This window comes from Cherax quadricarinatus, chromosome 21, assembly GCF_038502225.1.
Source record: "Cherax quadricarinatus isolate ZL_2023a chromosome 21, ASM3850222v1, whole genome shotgun sequence".
Classification (NCBI taxonomy): domain Eukaryota; kingdom Metazoa; phylum Arthropoda; class Malacostraca; order Decapoda; family Parastacidae; genus Cherax; species Cherax quadricarinatus.
The window spans coordinates 15,131,619-15,149,230 of record NC_091312.1 but is presented as its reverse complement, the minus strand read 5'-3'; the positions used below and the strand labels follow the sequence as shown (position 1 = coordinate 15,149,230).

General features: G+C 39.8%; 1 protein-coding gene across 2 annotated transcripts in view; it reads right to left on the bottom strand.

Annotated features, from left to right (window-relative positions):
* LOC128689090 (ras-related protein Rab-8A) overlaps positions 1–17,612 on the bottom strand; it is a 127,774-nt gene that overhangs the window by 29,960 nt on the left and 80,202 nt on the right. The window contains exons 1-2 of one of the 2 annotated variants that reach the window (XM_070087246.1): positions 4,795–4,943; positions 3,843–3,903 (exon numbers count right to left, since the gene is read on the bottom strand). In XM_070087246.1, coding sequence (XP_069943347.1) covers positions 3,843–3,903; positions 4,795–4,846 — 113 coding nt within the window. In that variant the 5' untranslated portion in view covers positions 4,847–4,943. Of the gene's footprint in view, positions 1–3,842; positions 3,904–4,794; positions 4,944–17,612 lie in introns of those variants that run through there. The other variant, XM_070087245.1, reaches the window with a different exon arrangement.

The window sequence follows — 17,612 nt, the reverse complement described above, 5'->3', positions numbered from 1 at the left end:
TCATCAAAATGTACACATAAGGAGGGATATATATTAAAATTTTGTATAACTACTGAGAGTTTACTTTAGCCCATATTGCTGAGATTAAAGTACAGAATTATTAAATGGTGGCGTTCACGTGGAATAGTCACAATGAGCCTCATACGGGTGACAAACCTATCTGTATTTTGTATATCCAGGAGACATACCGCGTATGTCTCCTGGAAGTATGACGAGGATTCAAATAACACACCTCATTCACAATTTGGAAGTTGAATGCAGTATGAAACTTTATACTACCCTTCGTATGCTCTTCAAATTCATTAAAATAACCTTTCAATCTGGCACATAATTTAGAGCTAACACTCACAAATTAACAAACAAACACACACACACACACACACACACACACACACACACAGAGGCAAAAACTAAGTACTCTAGAGAATGGAAAAAGTACAGAAGGCAAAGGACTCAGAAAAATAAAGAGATCAGTCGACGAGCCAGAAACGAGTATGCACAGATAAGGAGGGAGGCGCAGCGGCAGTATGAAAACGACATAGCATCGAAAGTCAAGTCTGACCCGAAACTGCTTTACATCCACATCAGGAGGAAGACAACAGTCAAGGACCAGGTAATCGGGCTGAGGAAAGGTGGGGAGCTCACAAGAAACAACCAAGAAGTCTGTGAGGAGCTCAACATGAGATTTCAGGAAGAATTTACAGTGGAGGCTGAAGGGACACTGGGAAGACAAAACAGTGGGGTACGTTAACAAGGAATAAACCAACAAGTGTTGGATGAATTACACACAACTGAGGAGGAGGTTGAGAAGCTCCTAAGTGACCTTGATACCTCAAAGGCGGTGGGACCGGACATCTCTCCGTGGGTCCTTAGAGAGGGAGCAGAGATACTACGTGTGCCACTAACCAAAATCTTCAACACTTCCCTTGAAACTGGGCAACTACCTGAAGTATGGAAGAAGGCAAATGCAGTCCCCATCTTTAAGAAAGGAGACAGAAATGAAGCACTAAATTATAGACCAGTGTCACTGACGTGTATAGTATGCAAAGTCATGGAGAAGATTATCAGGAGGAGAGTGGTGGAGCATTTGGAGCACAAGATAAACAACAGCCAGCACAGATTCATGGAAGGCAAATCCTGTGTCACAAACCTACTAGAGTTTTATGACAAGGTAACTGAAGTAAGAAATGAGAGGGAGGGGTGGGTTGATTGCATTTTCTTGGACTGCAAGAAGGGCTTCGACACAGTTCCTCACAAGAGATTAGTACAGAAGCTAGAGGAACAGGTACATATAACAGGAAGGGCATTGCAATGGATCAGGGAGGCAACAGCGAGTCATGGTCCGTGATGAGGTATCACAGTGGGAGCCGGTGACGAGCGGGGTCCCACAGGGGTCAGTCCTGGGACCAGTGCTATTCTTGGTATATGTGAACGACATGACGGAAGGGATAGACTCAGAAGTGTCCCTGTTTGCAGATGATGTGAAGTTAATGAGGAGAATTAAATCAGATGCGGACCAGACAAGTCTACAAAGAGACCTGGACAGGCTGGATACGTGGTCCAGCAACTGGCTCCTAGAATTTAACCCCGCCAAATGCAAAGTCATGAAGATCGGAGAAAGATCCAGTAGTGAGTATAATACCGAGTACATCGCAAGAAGTACACATTAACCAGATAACTGCTGCGGCATATGGGCGCCTGGCAAACCTGAGAATAGCGGTCCGGTACCTCAGTATGGAATCGTTCAAGACTTTATACACTGTGTACGTCAGGCCCATACTGGAGTACGCAGCACCAGTTTGGAACCCACACCTGGTCAAACACGTCAAGAAATTAGAGAAAATGCAAAGGTTTGCAACAAGGCTGGTTCCAGAGCTAAGGTGAATGTCCTATGAAGAAAGGTTAAGGAAAATCGGTCTGACGACACTGGAGGACAGGAGGGTCAGGAGAGACATGATAACGACATACAAAATACTGCGTGGAATAGAAAAGGTGGACAAAGGCAGGATGTTCAAGAGATGGGACAATGAAACAAGGGGTCACAATTGGAAGCTGAAGACTCAGATGAGTCAAAGGGATGTCAGGAAGTATTTCTTCAGCCACAGAGTTGTTAGGAAGTGGAATAGTCTGGCAAGCGATGTAGTGGAGGCAGGAACTATACATAGTTTTAAGACGAGGTATGATAAAGCTCATGGAGCAGCGAGAGGGAGGACCCAGTAGCGGTCAGTGAAGAGGCGGGGCTAGGAGCTGAGTCTCGACCCTTGCAACCACAATTAGGTGGGTATAATTAGGTGAGTACACACACACACACACACACACACACACACACACACACACACACACACACACACACACACGGGGCCAGAAGCTTGGACTCGACCCCTGCAACCTCAACTAGGTGTGTACACACACACAGGGAAGTCCTGCATCACTAACGTACTTGAGTTATACGAAAAGGTAACAAAAGTAAGAGAGAGAGAGAGAGGAATGGGTACACTGCATCTTCCTGGACTGTAAGAAGGCCTGCTCCTCCAGCTTGAAAAGCTAGAGGAGCAGGCAGGAATAGCAGGGAAAGTAATGCAATGGATCAGAGAATACCTGACCGGAAGGAAACAACATGTGCTAGTACGTGACGAGGTGTCAGAGCGGGTGCATGTGACGAGTGGGGTTCAACAGGGTCAGTCCTAGGTCCAGTGCTGTATCTAGTATATGTGAATGACATGACAGAAGGGACAGATTGAGACATGTCCATTTGCAGACGATGTGGAGCTAACGAGAATACAAGTGAACGAGGATCATGTAAGCATACAAGGAGATTTGGTCAGGCTGTAGGCCTGGTCCAATAAATGGCTCCTGGAGTTTAACCCCCAGCAGGTGCAAAATCATGATGTTTGGGGAAGGACAAGGAAAACCGCAGACGGAGTACAGCCTAGGAGGTCAAAGGCTGCAAAACTCACTAAAGGAAAAGGATCCTGGGGTGAGAATCATACCGAGCACATGAGGCGCACATCAACCAAGTAACTGTTGCAGCATATGGGCGCCTGGCAAACCTAAGAACAGCGTTTTGACATCTACGTAGTCATTGAAGACACTGTACACTGCGTACGTCAGGCCCATTCTGGAGTATGCAGCACCAGTATGGAACCCACACCTGGTCAATCACATCAAGAAATTAGAGAATGTGCAAAGGTTTGCAACAAGACTAGTCCCGGAACTAAGAGGTATGGCCTACGAGGAGTGGTTAAGGGAAATCAACCTAACGACACTGGAGGACAGGAGAGATAGAGGGGACATGATAATGACATATAAAATATTGAGAGGAACTGACAAGGTGGATAGGGACAGGATGTTCCAGAGATGGGACACAGTAACAATCGGTCACAACTGGAAGCTGAAAACTCAGATAAGTTACAGGGATGTTAGGAAGTATTTATTCAGTCACAGACTTGTCAGGAAGTGGAACAATCTGGAAAGTGATGCAGTGGAGGCAGGATCCATACACTGCCTCAAGGAGAGGTTCGTTAAAGCTCATGGAGAATGGATGGAGTGGACCTAGTAGCGACCTCAGGTACGTTAAAGCTCATGGAGAATGGAGGGAGTGGACCTAGTAGCGACCAGCGAAGAGGCGGGGCCAGGAGCTATGAATCGACTCCTGCAACCACAACTAGGGGAGTACACACACACACATACATACATTACAGATCCTGTCTTTAAAAAAGTGCCTTTGACAGCTGGTGACTGACATAATATAGATCAGTTTATACAACTAAATGAGCTAATAAAATCAGAGAAAGAGTTAAACATAGTTTGTAATGTTGCATGAAGATTCTCTCTCTACTTACCATATTTGTAATTTGATAGGAACTCCGTCCAAGTTGACTATTTTTTGCTTGAAGTCGATTCCTGAAGAGAAAATCCGAATGAAATATTTAATTTCTGGAATAAGAATAGCGAAGATTGTGTACATAAAAAATATTGATAATAATGCATATAATTAAATGCGTAAATGATAAAAATGGGTAAAATAGTAGATTGCTAGGGGGCTACAACAACAAACGCAAGAAAAACGAACAAGTTTGCAATATAGGAGTTCTCCTGCAATGCAGAACAGTCAACAACAGGTGTTCAATAAAGAAGTCCCCTGACCCTCCAGTACAATCAAGAACTGGTGTTCAATAAATGCATCCATACCCCTCTTGAAGACAAACTCAAATGTTCAATGAAAGGGCTCCTAGCTTACTTGTCTAACAACAGGTGTTCAATACAGGTCTCCATGATCCCTTCTGCAAAACCATCCATTTTGAGCTATTAGCTTCTTGCTGGAAAGTTGCTTCTCTTGCTGCTACCAATGCTTCCATGTGTGTGTGTGTGTGTGTGTGTGTGTGTGTGTGTGTGTGTGTGTGTGTGTGTGTGTGCGCGTGTTGATGCTACATAAAATAAATTCTAGTTTTTTCAAAGAAACTTCGTATGTGAAGTTACCCACCTATTTTTTGAAACATTTTCACCATCTCATCATAAATGATTTTTGGCTTAAATAGGAACGCTCTTCCTGCCGAATAAGTCAAGCGAAAATTTGTGTATGCAGTAATTTCGCAAAAATCATTCTGAACCTAACGGAAAAAAATACATATATTTCCTTGTATTTGTTTATTATTAAATTATTGTAAACTTATCTAAAATATATTTAGTTGGATTAGGCTAAATTAAATTGCGCTTGTTATAATAAGGCTATAATAAGAAAATTTTAGAAAGGACTTAATTTTAAGTGAGTTCTTGCTAATTGACTAGTTTTACCTATTCGGCACGGCATATATATCATCATTACCACCATTAACATCACCACCATCGCCACTAGCTCCACTATCGCCGCCACCACCACAACAGCGCCCCCTGGAATTCAAATCAGGTCTCCTCTTCCCTTTAACCGCACCCAATTTTTATACTAGTAGTGCTTGAGGCTGTGTCGTGGGGCAGCAAGTGGTTCTTTAGAGTCACAGGCTGAGGCAAAGTAAGCACTTGAACCGTCTGCCTCACGACGCACTTTCAACACTTACATAACACTCGAAAAGCCTATTAGCTGTTAGGTGGGTGGTTTGTGGGAGGGGGAGAGAGGGGTCATAGCCATCGATACTGGGAGAAAAAAACTGCTGACACAGTGTATATACACCGAGAGGTGTATTTCTTTCAGAATATATATGCTGAGAGTTTACCTTAAATCCCATTTTAGGGATTAAAGTATTCTTGTCTGGTGATAAAGAGATTACGTGCAGCCTTTGTGACCCTGCTGTAATCGATAGGCTTTAAACTCCATTAACTAACCAAAAGAAAGGAAGAAGGGAAACAGTGAGTGAAAAATAGCCCCGTCTCGAGATCATTTATATAAATTGTGAAAAGACCTGGCCTATGGAATGGGGTTTGTAGTCAGCTCATTCGCTCAAGACATTTCTTCCTTAATAACAACCAGTATCTTCCTGGTGAGCCAGATCGGTGATCCACACTTAAAGCTAGTATCACATACCATGCACCTATATTTTTAAGAATAATTTTCGATGGGGTGCCGGCTTGAGAAGCAACAATTTTTTTTTTTTTGCGACCTGTGTATGTTGGTGTAATGTTCAGCTGAACATAAAGAGGTGAAGGCTGTGTTCAGTATTTAATTTACTTGTGTTCTCTGTCAAGTCTACCGTTGCTGTTTAAAGATGTGTAACTGCTTTCACCTGCTCTGATTACTGTTTACGCTGTATGTACATGATGCCCTTAACCTGTGCATCACTGAGCGCAAGGAGTGGTGGAGGCTCCAAGTTTCGTCAGCAAATCTTTTGATGGATGCGCTTCTCTTGTAGCAAGCTAGGCAGAGGGAAGAATCATTAAATTTCCGAGATATTTTAACAATTCTTTATAGTTGATGATAATAATGTGTTTAATTCTTGCTTGCAATTTTTTTTACCATTATCTCTCTCGCTCTCTGTACCCACGTGTATACAATTGGTAAATTATCTTAGGGATTAGCAGTTTACTTCAATTTCTTATATGCAGTTTTTAATATTTATTATAAAACAAAAAACTGATACATCAGCAGTGTGCTGTTACCCATTCTAAATGTAATTAAACAGTGGAAACAAAATATTGGCGTTTCCTTGTCACATTCCATCAATCAGGGTGGGGCTCATACAAGGTGTTGAAATTGTCAGCCTGAGCTGGGAGACTTCAGTAAGACAATGAGGATATCATCAAGCATTTCAGCAAAGTTTCATTAGCTATGGAAGCTTCAAAGGTTTCCTTCCAATAGAGCTGGAATTACTATTACTTGGGAAATGTTATTTATCAGGATAATCTGTCCCATACACAGAAATGGAATTCTTGTTTTCGTAACTTTTTAAAGACGGGGCGGGAAGGAGAGGGTGGAGGGGAGGGAAAGGAAAAGGTTGAGTAGGGAGAGAGAGATAAGGATGGGAGGGGAGGGCAGAGGGCGAGAAACAGAAGCTTCACTGAGAACTGCGCTTTCACCATTACTTGGGAGCCTATGGTTTTGTTCAGGCTTCATCAGTTGCACAGAGTCGCAATGTTGCCACGATGCAGCTGCCGTTGATGTAACCATGTGTGTGTGTGTGTACTCACCTATTTGTGGCTGCAGGGGTCAGTTCATAGTTCCTGGCTCCGCCTCTCAACTGGTCGCTACTAGGTCCACTCTGTGTGTGTTTGCTTCACAACAGGTGACCAGCTTAGGCAACAGAAGGGGATGTACCCCAAAGGGAACAGGAGAAAAAACGTTTTATGTTAATTAACCTATTATACCTCAAGAAAAATTCAAATGTGATTTATTTCCATCGGAATCTCTCCTCTAGCATGCGACGTGTAAGTCAACTAGCACCTGGTTACCGATTTCAGTAATAGGCGAACATGAACAGGTGTATACCTGTATGTGTATGTATGTATGTATAATATATATATATATATATATATATATATATATATATATATATATATATATATATATATATATATATATATACATAATGTTTACTTTAATTTTTATTTTAGGCATTACAATAATCTTAATATTTTGTTGGTTGGTTGAATGATCAATTTAAAAGCATATCGACTACACGAGGGTTGTTAAGGTTGCATATAGCCTGTACACCCCTCAGTCAAAAATACTTTAAACCCAAGTGTGATTAAAGCTCTCAGTGTACACATGCACACTGAGATACGCTGCGGTTTATTATGGCATTTATCATGGATTGATAAACTCTCTGGTGGACGAAACGTCTTCTCCGTAAATGCCAAGGATGCACATTGTGTCTTATTCACATTGCTGATACTTGCTGCCTTTAATGACCCACGTGGAATCGATAGTCCGGGATCGAGGCAGCAATCTGGATTACTTGTTGTACTTGAGGGGAATATAAAGAAAAGGAACGGATGAACAGACGGACATGACAGATCGACACTCCAGAGCAAGCGTGAGCAGGAATTAGTGGTGGTCGATAGCTGTGCTGCTGCTGTGGCGCCACCACTACCACCTCCACCACACCTATGTCCCACATGTTCCAAAGATTCTCCTCGTCCATTACAACAATGGCCCATTACCACATTAATTTTATACAATACCGACAGTTACTCTTCAATGTGCCATGTGTTTCAAGACTTCAGTATGTCCACTATACCAGTGTGCCTCACCATGTCCATCCTTCTGTCCTCAACCTTCTTGAGTAGTCAGGAAACGCGTCTGTCTCAAGTGAACAGGACATCGAGGCTCCACTACCCTTTACTCTGAATCACTAACACGGGTTCAACGCTTCACATTAAGTTTAACTAATCGTCTTCCCTCTTCATAAGCATCAGTGTTGACGAACCTTTGACATTAGCCCGTTATTCTCCAAGCTAAAGGTGTTTTAATGACAACAATATTTGGAGCTGTTCACCTCTCAAGGCGTGTCAATTGCACAACATAAATAAGGAAATGTTAAACAATGCAACGCAAAAGAGTGCTCTGGAATCTAAAAACTCAAATGAACCAGAGGGACTAAGAAGAGTTCTTATTAAAGAGTAAATGTAGTGTGCAAGTATAATACGAGGTGGTGTCTAAAAGTTCCCGGAATCGAATTTCCGCGCGCTTAGTGGGTGAATATATATATATATATATATATATATATATATATATATATATATATATATATATATATATATATATATATATATAATGTGCCTTACAGGTAAAACTGGCCAATTAGCAAGAACTCATTTAAAATTAAGTCCTTTCTAAAATTTTCTCTTATACATTTAAAGATATATTATTTTCCTTAATGTTGATGTAAAAATTTATAATTTTGCACCCAAAAGGAACTTAGAAAACTTACCTAACCTTATTATAACAAGCGCAATATATTTTAGCCTAACCCAACTAAATATATTTTAGATTTGTTTACAATAATTTAATACTAAACAAACACAGTGAAATATATTTTTTTAGTAAGGTTCAGAATAATTTTGGCGAAATTATTGCATACACAAATTTTCGCTTGTCCTAAATGGCAAGATGAGCGTTGCTTTTTAAGCCAAGCTCGCAAGTTCTGCCTATTCGGCACGACATATATATATAAATAAATATATATATATATATATATATATATATATATATATATATATATATATATATATATATATATATATGTATGTATATTCACCCACTAAGCGCACGGAAATTCGATTCCGGGAACTTTTAGACGCCACCTCGTATTATACTTGCACACTACATTTACTCTTTAATATATATATATATATATATATATATATATATATATATATATATATATATATATATATATATATATAAAACAACACTGCACTAGTCAAAGACTCGAACCCATGTTGTACTGGCCCGCCTCATGGTGAGCCAGAACCACATGACGCCTTAGACCACAGGACCACCCAATCCTACAAAGATGGCGCAGCCAGCAGAGCTAGCTGTTTGATCGCCACCCGAAGACGTTCGGTGTTATGGGAGCTTCCAGGCTAATTTCATTCTCATCTCTGTTTGGTGTACTAGTCCACGAGCAGCATATATATATTATTGTGACCACAAACGAGTGGTATTGATCAATAACAACACTGCACTAGCCAAGGAATCGAACCCACGTTGTACTGGCTCACCTCATGGTGAGCCAGAACCATATATGCTGCTCGTGGACTAGTACACCAAACAGAGATACGAATGAAATTAGCCTGGAAGCTCCCGCAACACCGAACGTCCTCGGGTGGCGGTCAAACAGCTAGCTCTGCTGGCTGCGCCACCTTTGTAGGTTTGGGTGGTCCTGTGGTCTAAGGCGTCCTGTGGTTCTGGCTCACCATGAGGCGGGCCAAGACATCATGGGTTCGAGTCCTTGGCTAATGCACTGTTGTTATTGATCAAATGCCACTCGTTCGTGGTCACAATAATATATATATATATATATATATATATATATATATATATATATATATATATATATATATATATTGTTAAATAGCTTAGCCCATTCTATAAACTTTACTGTTGAGTTTGAGGAAAATAACTCATTGCCTTTTCTAGATGTTGTAATTATTAAGGGTAATAATGAATTCAAATTTAAAATTTACAGAAAACCTACAAATAACTGTTCCTATGTACACTATTATTCTTCACATCAAGATAGAGTTAAACTGTCTGTTTTCTCATCAATGTTTCTGAGAGCTTTGCGTACTTGTAGTCCAGAGTTCATAGATGAAGAAATATCCAAAATTTATGAAATAGCTAATGATCTGAAATACCCAAGAAACGTAATTGATAAATCTTTTAAAATTGCGAGAAATACATTTTTACAATACAAAAAGGGACAACCAACCTTATTCAACTAAAAATATGTTGGTTCTCCCTTACCATGATATGCCTTCTCTTCTTAAGACTTTTAATATTAAAGTTATATTTAAAAATATTGATACAGTAAAAAAAAAACTTTTGCAAAAGAATTCCCCCCAAAATGCTGATGGATGTGTCTATAAGATTCTTTGTAAAATTTGCGATGAAGTTTATTACGGTCAAACTGGTAAAAGTCTCGAACTTAGATTAAAACAACATAAATATAGCATTAGAACTGGACAAGATTTCAATGCTCTATTTATCCATGTGAGAGATTTTAACCATCCAATTGATTTTCAGAAAGTTGTCCATGACCATGGTCGACAGGAATATAAGAACATAAGAACATAAGAAAGGAGGAACGCTGCAGGAGGCCTGCTGGCCCATACTAGGCAGGTCCTTTACAATTCATCCCACTAACAAAACATTTGCCCAACCCAATTTTCAATGCCACCCAAGAAATAAGCTCTGATGTGAAAGTCCCACTCAAATCCAACCCCTCCCACTCATATACTTATCCAACCTAGATTTGAAACTACCCAAAGTCCCAGCCTCAATAACCCAACTAGGTAGACTGTTCCACTCATCAACTACCCTATTTCCAAACCAATACTTTCCTATGTCCTTTCTAAATCTAAACTTATCTAATTTAAATCCATTACTGTGGGTTCTCTCTTGGAGAGACATCCTCAAGACCTTATTAATATCCCCTTTATTAATACCTATCTTCCACTTATACACTTCGATCAGGTCTCCCCTCATTCTTCGTCTAACAAGTGAATGTAACTTAAGAGTCTTCAATCTTTCTTCATAAGGAAGATTTCTAATGCTATGTATTAATTTAGTCATCCTACGCTGAATGTTTTCTAACGAATTTATGTCCATTTTGTAATACGGAGACCAGAACTGAGCTGCATAATCTAGGTGAGGCCTTACTAATGATGTATAAAGCTCCAATATGACCTCTGGACTTCTGTTGCTTACACTTCTTGATATAAATCCCAGTAATCTATTTGCCTTATAACATATGCTTAGGCACTGCTGTCTTGGTTTAAGGGTGCTGCAATCACCAGTAGCATTGGAACACATCAACAGAGTAAGCCTGTCTTTCATAGGCTTATGTCCTGGGAGTGCCTTTTCCTCCAGAGTAATGTAGGTCCTGCTTGGCATTTTCTTCCAAAACAGGCCTGTTCCATCACAATTAAACACTTGTTCAGATTTCAGTCCTTCAGTTTCTATGTACTCCTTGAATTCCTGCACATATTTTTCAGCTGCTTTGTGGTCCAAACTGGTAGCCTCACCATGCCTTATCACACTATGTATGCCACTACGCTTCTTAAATCTCTCAAACCAACCTTTGCTGGCCTTAAATTCACTCACATCATCACTAGTTGCAGGCATTTTTTTAATTAAATCCTGATGCAACTTCCTAGCCTTTTCACTTATGATCACTTGAGAGATGCTATGTCCTGCTATCTGTTTCTCATTTATCCACACCAATAAGAGTCTCTCAACATCTTCCATCACTTTCAATCTCTGTTTCGAAAACACAGTTAAACCTTTGGCAAGAACAGCTTCCTTGATTGCCTTTTTGTTGCCCACAATAGTAGCGATGGTTGATTGGGGTTTACTATACAACCTGGCCAGCTCGGAGACACGCACTCCACTTTCATACTTATCAATGATCTCTTTCTTCATCTCTATAGTAATTCTCACCCTTATTGCTGTAGGGTTGGCACTAGAAGCTTTCTTGGGGCCCATGGTCACTTATTTTGCAGATAAAATCACCAGAAACACTGTAATAATACGAAATTTTCCGATTGTATGCTTGGATGTTACCGCGGAGGTTGGCTGGTAAACAATGCCAACAGCGGAACATGTGAGGCTGGCTAAGGGCGCACATTAGACGCGTCTCGGACGAACAGCGTTGAGCGGGTTTTTTAGCGGTATGCGAGGCAAAATCTTGGCGATAAAATGTAGCGGTATGCGGATTTAACGTTATGTGATGCCAACGGTATGCGGGGGTCCACTGTACTTCAGACCACTGTTGACGATTCCAGTGAAGATATTTCTTTGCATAATCCAGTCTATGTTTCTTCTGTGGCTTGGAGAGGATCGGTTTCTTAACCTGGCGGTGACTTCTGTAGCCCAGTTCTGACACACGCCTATTAACAGTTCTTACAGACACCTCCGAGAGAAGATGTATGTTTTCTTTCAATTCTCTAGCAGTTATCTTAGGTATACTCTTTAAGTGCTTCTTTAACACAGTTAAGGTATGAACAAATGTCTTCGAGGGGCTAGGCCAAGGTTTGGCAGATGGTAACTCAAAATTGCCACCAACCTTGAAATGCTGCACCCAGTTCCTCACTGAACACACACACACACACACACACACACACACACACACACACACACACACACACACACACCAACATTCTCCACTATTTCTTTCGTCTGGTGCCCAGCTTTGTGAAGCCCTATGATTTGAGCTATAGTTTCAGGTGTTAAAGACTTCCTTTTACCCATAATCAAACATGTATAACCCCAAAATCAAAGGAAACACAAGATAAAAGATGGGGCGGATAAGAGAAAAAAGTGCAACACTTCCTCTCACCACGGCAGCTACATGAACACTGAGGAGTCACTGTGAAGTGTGGCGGCAAGCCGTGACGTCATACTAACAGCTGCTACCCGGCATAATGCACTGACAAAAAAAGACCCCCCATATGGTAGGCCTTTGATTTTCATTATGGCATTATGCCAGGGTACTCACCCGGAATGCCGTGACTACCACTGTAAATGTAATTCACCTTTGTACATACACTGCATCATGCTGAAATAAAGTATCTTTATCTTCATCTAATTCTACCGACATTATTACATCTTCATTGTGCTGATAATGTAACACTGAAGTTCAAACTTATCAATTCAAAAACCTGTACAAATATAAGAACTTTTTTAACACACTGGACGTCTCCCACTGAGGTAGGGAGATTGAAGAATAAAAAACAAAAGTAACATTAACAAACTTGCAAATTCTCAGTTAACAGAATTTGTCAAGTAGTATTACAGTAGTATTCAGAACAAGTACATGTACAGTAAATGAGGCAACACATATTTAGGGCAAACTCAATATAGTAACAATTGTGAGCTAAAAAAAATCCTAAAAATAATAGTATTTATGTACACAAAAAACCTTTTTAAATATCACCTGACAAGTGAAACATCAAATAGGATGGGATGTCTTATTCACAAACATGTTGTTATGTTTTACCACTGATATACATTGGGGGAGACCAATCATGTATGTACAGTGTAGAACTACTATTAAACAGTATTCCCATCAGCTGTAAATAAAAGTTTATCATCAATGTTTCCTGTGCTCCCATGTACACATGGAAACATATCCATATGAAAGCACAGGAGAAATGAATTGATAAACAACTAAGCATATCCAACATGAAAGTCTAAATTAAACATCTCTCAGAAAATTAATGTGATGTATATTATTTTAGGGGTGTAAGAATGAAAAATTGCAGGACAAATATAATTGAATCTAGTTTCATAAAAAGCAGTTTTGAAAATAATATGAATATTTCCTTTGGTTTATATAAATTAGATCCATTTATAATTAATAAAATTTGTGAAGAATTTAATATATACATTGGACAAATAATAAATCTTAATTCTTGGGTAGAATACTTTGTTAGAGGGATGTCGTGAAGGGCCTGTGTAGTTGGGCCAGTGGGCCTGCTGTAGTGTTCCTCCTTTCTTATGAGTCGGGTGTCGTCGCGCGTCAGGTGTTGCTTTGTTGTGGGATGTGATGGTGAGGTGTGGTCTAGACCCTTTATATGCCCTCCACTGATGTATTACTTTTATAGTTCCTTGATAATGTGAGAAGTCAGGAGCCTTAAAGCGCTTGAAATTTCACCATTCTTTCACAGTGGTTGTTATATATATATATATATATATATATATATATATATATATATATATATATATATATATATATATATATATATATATATATATATATATATATATATATATATATATATATATATATATATATATATATATATATATATATATATATATATGCCGCAAAAGCTGGGCAGCCTTGCTCACAAGCCATGTTTCTGACCCAACCCGGGCACGTCAGTGAGCCTCAAGCATGGATTCAATCTACTTCAATGTCCTCCTGTATGTTCTGACTTCACAAGCGATTTTTATATCACTGCAGCACAAGGAAACAAGCGGGTATATATACAGTGTTGCTGCGTGGTGCATTGACATAAAAATCGCTTGTGAAATCACAACATACAAGAGGAGATTAAAATAGCTTGAATCCATGTTTGAGGCTCACTGACGTGCCCGGGCTGGGAAAGAAACATGGCTTGTGAACAAGGCTGCCCAGCTTTTGCGGCATTTGTGGCCGAATGGATAAAAGCGCTGCCTTGGAATCTTGTCCGTCTCAGTAGCAGTATCGAGTCCTGCTGACTCGATATATATATATATATATATATATATATATATATATATATATATATATATATATATATATATATATATATATATATACATACATAAGAACATAAGAACATAAGAACGAAGGAACACTGCAGAAGGCCTACTGGCCCATGCGAGGCAGGTCCAAGTCCCTACCGGCCTAAGCCAATGCACCCAACCTAGTCAGGTCAGGTCACATTGACTTAAGGGAGGAACACGGCAACCGACCTGTTAGCACAAGCTATCAGGTCTAACTCACACCCACCCACATCTACTCATGTATTTATCCAACCTATTTTTAAAGCTACACAACGTTCTGGCCTCTATAACGGTACTTGGGAGTTTGTTCCACTCATCCACAACTCTATTACCAAACCAGTACTTTCCTATATCCCTCCTGAATCTGAATTTTTCCAACTTAAAACCATTGCTGCGAGTCCTGTCTAGGCTAGATATTTTCAGCACACTATTTACATCCCCTTTATTTATTCCTGTCTTCCACTTATAAACCTCAATCATATCCCCCCTAATTCTACGTCTTTCTAGAGAGTGCAGTTTCAGGGCCCTTAGTCTATCCTCATAGGGAAGGTTTCTGATACATGGGATCATCTTTGTCATCCTCCTTTGTACATTTTCCAGATAATTTATATCCATTCTGTAATACGGTGACCAAAACTGTGCAGCATAATCTAAATGAGGCCTAACCAAGGTTGTATAGAGTTGAAGAACAACCTGAGGACTCCTATTATTTATGCTTCTTGATATGAAGCCAAGGATTCTATTAGCTTTATTGCGAACACTTATGCACTGTTGTCTTGGTTTCAGATTACTGCTAACCAGAACTCCTAAATCTTTTTCGCAATCCGTAATATTAAGATCTACATTATTTAGTTTATATGTGGCATGGTTATTGTCCTGTCCAACATTTAGAACTTTGCATTTGTCTATATTAAACTGCATCTGCCACTTCTCCGACCACTGCATCAGTCTATTCAAATCTTCCTGGAGTGCTCGAATGTCCTCGTCAGAATGAATTCGACGGCCTATTTTGGTGTCATCGGCAAACTTGCCGATGTCGCTCTTTATGCCCTCATCTATGTCGTTAATGTAGATTGTGAACAGCAGGGGGCCCAACACTGACCCCTGTGGAACACCGCTCGTGACGCTTCCCCACTCTGATTTCTCCCCATTTATGCAAACTCTCTGCTGCCTATTTGTCAACCATGCCTCTATCCAGGAAAAAATTTCTCCTCCTATTCCATGTGCTTTAATTTTCCTCAATAGTCTCTGATGTGGGACCCTGTCAAAAGCCTTACTGAAGTCCATATACACAATATCATATTCATTACCATGATCTACCTCCTCAAATACCTTAGTGAAAAAAGTTAATAAATTCGTAAGGCAGGAACGCCCCTTTGTAAAACCATGCTGAGATTCGTTGATTAATTTATGCTTTTCAAGGTGGCTACGAACTGCCTCGGCAATTATTGATTCCATAAATTTTCCCACTATGGAGGTTAGGCTTATTGGTCTATAGTTCGAAGCTAAGGACCTGTCACCTGTTTTGAAAATAGGTATCACATTTGCCATTTTCCACTTATCTGGCACCATGCCAGTTTGTAGTGATATGTTGAAAAGATTAGCCAAAGGTGTGCTAAGCTCCTCTTTACATTCCTTTAGAACCCTTGCATACAGTTCATCAGGGCCTGGGGATTTGTTAGGTTTTAATTTATCTATTTGCCTAAGGACCATGTCACTTGTGACCCTAATAGTGCACAGTTTATTATCGTCCTGTTCTACATAATTTATCATTACTGGAATATCGCTGGTATCCTCCTGTGTAAAAACTGAGAGGAAGTATGTGTTAAAAATTCTACACATTTCCTTATCACTGTCAGTGAGCTGACCCGAGGAACTTTTGAGTGGGCCTATCTTGTCCCTGATCTTACTTCTGTATACCTGAAAGAATCCTTTTGGGTTAGTCTTCGATTCTCTTGCAACTTTAACCTCATAATCTCTTTTTGCTTTTCTAATTCCCTTTTTTATTTCTCTCTTTAACTGAATATATCGATTTCTTAATTGCCCCTCTCCTCTTTTGATTTGCCTATATATGCCTCTCTTTTGACCAATCAGATATTTTAATCTATTGTTCATCCATTTAGGATCATTTTTGTTTGATCTGATTTCCCTATTTGGAACATAATTTGACTGAGCAGCTAGAACTATGCCCTGGAAAGCATCATATCGGCAACCATCACCACCTACCTGACCCCTAGTCAGGTCATTCCAGTTCAGCCCACCTAAGTAATTTTTCAGTCCTATGAAATCAGCCAAGCGAAAGTCAGGGACGGAGACTTGATTGCCATTATTAGGGGAATTCCATGATATGTTAAAACTGAGTGATTTGTGATCACTCTCCCCAAGCTCATCATTAACCTCAAGATTATTAATTAGTGTTTCCCTACTGGCAAGAACCAAGTCAAGGAGGTTATTTCCCCTAGTTGGCTCTGTCACAAACTGTTTTAAAAAACAATCCTGGATCGTATCAAGAAAGTCACCCGACTCTAAATTTCCTGTCAAATTGCTCCAGTCAATCTGTCTATAGTTGAAATCTCCCATTAGCACAACATTTTCGTATGTAGATGCCTTACGAATTTCGTCCCATAGAAGTTTACTGCACTCCCTATCAAGATTTGGGGCCCTGTAAATCACACCCAAAATTAGTTTTTCTCGGCCCTCGAGAAGCTGTAACCAAACAGATTCAGTGGCTGACGCTTCTAATTTAATATCTTGTCTAACAAAACAATTTAAATTGTCTCTGACATACATCGCTACTCCACCACCTTTCCTGTTGACCCTGTCAGTGTGGAATAATTTATAGCCTTGTATGTGACATTCAGAGGGCATCTCTCTATCTTTCAGATTGAGCCAGGTCTCTGTTATAGCAATAATATCTATGTTTCCTGCACTTGCAATTAATCTTAGCTCATCTATCTTATTTCTAACACTCCTGCTATTAGTATAGTAAACCTTAAGGGAGCTAGTCCCTTGCTGCCCTCTGCTGTCCCCCTTTGTTTGCTGACCTGTTCTATTGTCTTTATTTATAACTTCATGCTGAATGCCTTTTATACATTTACTGTTTCCAACCCTAGTGTTGCAACCTGCTTGTTTCCCACACACACCCATACCTCTATCTTCCATCAGTTTAAAATCATAGGCATTTCAC